A 4633-nucleotide genomic window follows, 5' to 3' on the forward strand; every position below is an offset into this window, starting at 1 on the left:
ACACAAGGTGATGTGTCAGCGTTCTACAGATGATATTAGAGCTAAACACCGAGCAATGCACCAACGAGGAGGCTGAGCCTCGAAGGGGGTGGACACGGGAGGAGGCTAAGCCTCGAAGGGAGTGGACACCAGGTGATATGTCAGTGAGGAGGCTAAGCTCCGAAGGGAGATGGACACTAGATGATGTGTCAGCGAGGACGTTTGGAGAACCTATGCCAATTTATAAAATTTTCATTTATTGGAATCGAACACAATCCAACCCAAATAAGTTCTTAAGCTAATCAAAAGAGTAATGATGGAGTGGATGGTGGAAAAAGTTTGTTCCTTGGTTGAGAAGCATTGGTGCATATAACATGGAACCTTATCCCAAGAGGCAAGCAAGAAAGCCATGGATATTCTCCTACTTTCAATTCCCCTCCTTCTACTTTCTCTCCTCTTCGCCTTCAACTTTCTCCAAACCCCTCATCGCCTCAACCTCCCACCAACCCCACTCTTCTCCCTTCCACTAATAGGCCATTTCCATCTCCTCAAACACCCCCTCCACCGATCACTCCACACCCTCTCACAAAAGCACGGCCATGTCATCTCTCTCCGATTCGGCTCACGCCTTGTCGTAGTCATATCCTCCCCCTCAGCCGTTCAAGAATGCTTCACAAAAAACGACATCATTCTCGCAAATCGCCCATTGCTCGACACCGGAAAGTACTTAGCATACAACCACACAACCCTCGCCATCTCCCCTTACGGCGAGCACTGGCGAAACCTCCGCCGGATTTGCTCCCTCGAGATATTCTCGACCAACCGCCTCAATATGTTCGTGGGTATCCGAGAAAATGAAGTGAAGCGGTTGCTGAGGAAGTTATGTGGGGGTTGGTTGGAAGAGGGTAGGGAAGTGGAATTGGAGCCGATGTTGTCGGATCTTACTTTCAACGTTGTTATGGGAATGGTGGGTGGAAGGAGGTTTTATGATGAGGGGTATTCGAAGAAGTTTAGAGATTTGGTGACACAGATTATGGCGCATGGTGGGTCGTCCAATCCGGGGGATTTCATACCCTTATGGAATTGGGTTGATCCAACTGGTTTTAAGAAGAGGATAATGAATCTTGCACGAAGAGGAGATGAAGTTCTTCAAGAACTAATTGATGAAGCTCGAGATGGAAAGGATGGAGGGAACACTATGATTCATCATTTACTTTGCTTGCAGAAAGATGAGCCGGAGTATTATAGTGACCTTATTATCAAAGGACTTATTCAAGTATTTCTCTCTCCCTCTCTATTTTTTTTNGATTCATCATTTACTTTGCTTGCAGAAAGATGAGCCGGAGTATTATAGTGACCTTATTATCAAAGGACTTATTCAAGTATTTCTCTCTCCCTCTCTATCTTTTTTTTTTAGTAAGTTCGTGCATGTATTGACATTTATTTGATTCATAATTGATTTAGTTCATAACCCTCTCATTTCATTTTCCATTTTGATTCATAAATCATCCANTTTTTTTAATAAGTTGGTGCATGTATTGACATTTATTTGATTCATAACTGATTTAGTTCATAACCCTCTCATTTCATTTTCCATTTTGATTCCTAAATCATCGACTATAGAAAGGGTTGTCTAAGATGATTGAGATGTATTGAGTTTGATTGAGTTTGAATGTCGTTTTGTATTTGTTGAGAAACATTTGGAAGGAACTTTGTTGAGAGATTTTATAGTGTGAGTGTGTGAGATATACCGTAAATATTTTGATTATTGAGATTGGTTGCTATCGGTGGACATATGAGAATTTCTTATCTCTGAACTATGGAACTCTGTTGAGAGATTTTGTAGTGTGAGAGTGTGAGATATAGACTTTATAAACACTTTCATTATTGAGATTGATTGCTATCCGGGGATATAGGAAATTTTTTTCTCTCCGAACCACTTAATTGAGAGATTTTATAGCGTGAGAGTGTGAAATATACACGTTGTAAACACTTTGAATATTGAGATTAGTTGCTATCCGTGGACATAGGAGAATTTCTTCCCTCCGAACCACGGGAGGAACTTTGTTGAGAGATTTTTAGTATGAGAGTGTGAGATATAAACTTTCTAAACACTTTGATTATTGAGATTGATTGTTGTCTGTGGATGTAAGAGAAATTCTTCTCTCCGAACCACGTAAATTTTTGTCTCTTTGTTTAATTCATGTTTGTGGGTGTGTGAGTACAGTCGATCTTGTTTCTGCTTCCGCTCCAACATGTTTCTCCGTTTATAATCTAAGTGTTTGGCTGTTCATTGTAGGTTATATTCTTAGCAGGGATTGACACGTCAGCTGTGACATTAGAATGGGCGCTATCGCAATTGCTCAACAATCCCGACGTGTTAAAGAAAGCAAGAGCTGAGATAGATGATTTGATAGGGAAAGAGCGGCTAGTGAATGAAAGTGATCTTCCAAATTTGAAGTATCTTCAAGGAATAATCTCAGAGACATTGCGGCTGAACCCAGCAGCTCCTCTTCTTGTGCCACATTGTGCATTTCAAGACTGCAAAATAGAAGGATATGATGTTCCTCGTGACACAATTGTATTGATTAATGCTTGGGCTATACATAGAGATCCAAATCTATGGGAAGATCCCACGGCGTTTAAACCAGAAAGACATGGTGACACGAGTGGAGCTGATTCTTACAAGCTATTACCATTTGGGTTGGGGCGCAGAGCTTGTCCTGGTGTGGGAATGGCGCAACGTGTGGTTGGCTTAGCTTTAGCTTCGTTGATACAAGGCTTTGAATGGGAAAGAGTGAGCAGCTCGTTGGTTGATATGAGTGAAGGTCAAGGGCTCACTATGCCCAAAGCTCAACCTTTGGTAGCCAAGTGTAAACCACGACCAATCATGAAAGCCATTATGAACGTAGAAATTGATAATATTTGAAATGTATAACTTCCAAAACCAATAAAACAAATTATAATATTTGTTCTTATTGATTGATAGGCATAATGAGATATTCCAACCTCGCATGCTTTCTAGGGAATCGGATCAACATAATAAAACGTCATTCATACGTTAAAGTTCAAAGAGATCATTCAAAACAATTAGAATCAATTCAAGCATACGAGTTAAACTGGTCAAATTTCCCTTTTACTAAGTTTAAATCTTTAATTCTTTGCTTAAAGTAGTCATATAATATGCTCATAGTCGTTTTTCTCACGTCCTAGTCGATTCCTACGAGTATTTCTTCGAGAAATATTCAAAAGAATATTTATATGTTTGGACATGTTCTGGGGCTCAGCTCTCAGGTTTTCCGAACTCCAAATCCTAAAATGAGTAGGAAAAAAAAAACAAGAACCGTTCTCGATTGAGTTGGGATCCAAATAAACTAAAAATTATCATTGATTTAAGAAAAGTAAGATTCAGACTTGACATGACTCCCAATCCCTCCTTATTGAGTAATTAGGCCGACATACAACCTCACATATAGAACCTCATTTGTCTATGTTTTATTCTTTATCTTTAGTCATTTCATGCATAAAAGCTATCACATACTTTATTCAATAGCCTATACATATGCAACAACCAACATATTCAAAGGTGTGGAGGTGATGAAACCTTGTAACTTTCTCTCACTGTCATGCCCTAGCTCCCTTAAGTTCATAGACAAACTCCAAAGTGAATGAAAGGGTTGCCTCATAGCCAAGAATGGACTCAAGAGGTTTAGCCCCTTATGTGATGCATGATTTTGACTTCACCTATACTACTTAGAATATATGAGCCTCCTATTCTTCTCTTTTTCTTCAACTTTATCTCAAGTTTGCTCTTAGGGTTTCTTATAGTAGTGTAACCTAATTTTCTTACCTAAATCAGAGACGTTACTACATGCAAGTCTTTAATAACATATGCGAAAATTTAAACAAAAAGTTTCGAACGAAGCCATGGACTTAGACGTTTAGTTTAAAACAAGAAATAGAAATAACATCGTCAAAATAAAACCTTGCATACTACTATCCTATCTTAGCTTCTATGATTATTCCAAAATTTACCGTTATCCGTTTAGATGTGATTTACTTTTACCTGAAAAATAAGAGTAGCACTTGACTTGAGTATTTTAAGAAATGCTTAGTAAGTGACCCAACTCTTGGAGTTAGGTAATGCAAACACTCATATACATGATGAGACCTATCCTTTCAAACTGTCGCATGGCCTTGAGCTCTTTCTAGTTCCGAGCAGGGTCGGATATGTGGCACTTCTCCACACACGATCCACGCACACGTACATGGACCCACTAAGTGGGATACCGACATATGTTTGAACCTCAGGTCACCTTTGAGAGAAATATTTTAGAAAATGTAAGTACAAAAATACATTGAAAACAATTGTAAAGAAAGAAATGTTATATGCTAAAAGTGAGTAGGAAACAACGACTTTGATAGCATACAACTTGAGTAGGAAGAATTGACAACTAGTCACATCCTCTAGGTAATACATTTTGGAGCATCTTAGCCCTGAGGGGTGTAGACATGATTTTGATGACCGGTCATACACCTCGTATTGACACAATATGAAATAGTAAAGGCCTATCTAAGATGAAAGCATGTAAAAGGGGGTTTGAAATGGGCATTCGGCCATGACAGCACAACCTCGACAAGCATGATCGGGACA

General features: G+C 39.3%; 1 protein-coding gene across 2 annotated transcripts; it reads left to right on the plus strand.

Annotated features, from left to right (window-relative positions):
- The first annotated feature begins 319 nt into the window (after positions 1-319).
- LOC111794784 (cytochrome P450 81F3-like) lies at positions 320-2983 on the plus strand. 2 transcript variants are annotated; one of them, XM_023676922.1, is made up of 3 exons: positions 320-1208; positions 1315-1361; positions 2279-2983. In XM_023676922.1, the coding sequence occupies exons 1-3, from the start codon at positions 389-391 to the stop codon at positions 2906-2908; spliced, it is 1497 nt and encodes a 498-aa protein (XP_023532690.1). In that variant the 5' UTR covers positions 320-388; the 3' UTR covers positions 2909-2983. The 2 variants fall into 2 exon arrangements, with proteins under 2 accessions (XP_023532690.1, XP_023532689.1); XM_023676921.1 differs by lacking the exon at positions 1315-1361 and having other exon boundaries at positions 321-1255.
- The last annotated feature ends 1650 nt before the right edge of the window (positions 2984-4633 follow it).

Source organism: Cucurbita pepo, chromosome LG05 (assembly GCF_002806865.2).
Source record: "Cucurbita pepo subsp. pepo cultivar mu-cu-16 chromosome LG05, ASM280686v2, whole genome shotgun sequence".
NCBI classification, from domain to species: Eukaryota; Viridiplantae; Streptophyta; class Magnoliopsida; order Cucurbitales; family Cucurbitaceae; genus Cucurbita; species Cucurbita pepo.

Excerpts from the sequence above, each read along its gene's own strand:
- LOC111794784 (XM_023676922.1), top strand. The coding sequence starts at position 389 with ATGGATATTCTCCTACTTTCAATTCCCCTCCTTCTACTTTCTCTCCTC. Across the intron at positions 1,209-1,314 it reads TTTACTTTGCTTGCAGAAAG|ATGAGCCGGAGTATTATAGT; the intron begins ATGAGCCGGAGT and ends GCTTGCAGAAAG. Across the intron at positions 1,362-2,278 it reads TTATCAAAGGACTTATTCAA|GTTATATTCTTAGCAGGGAT; the intron begins GTATTTCTCTCT and ends TGTTCATTGTAG.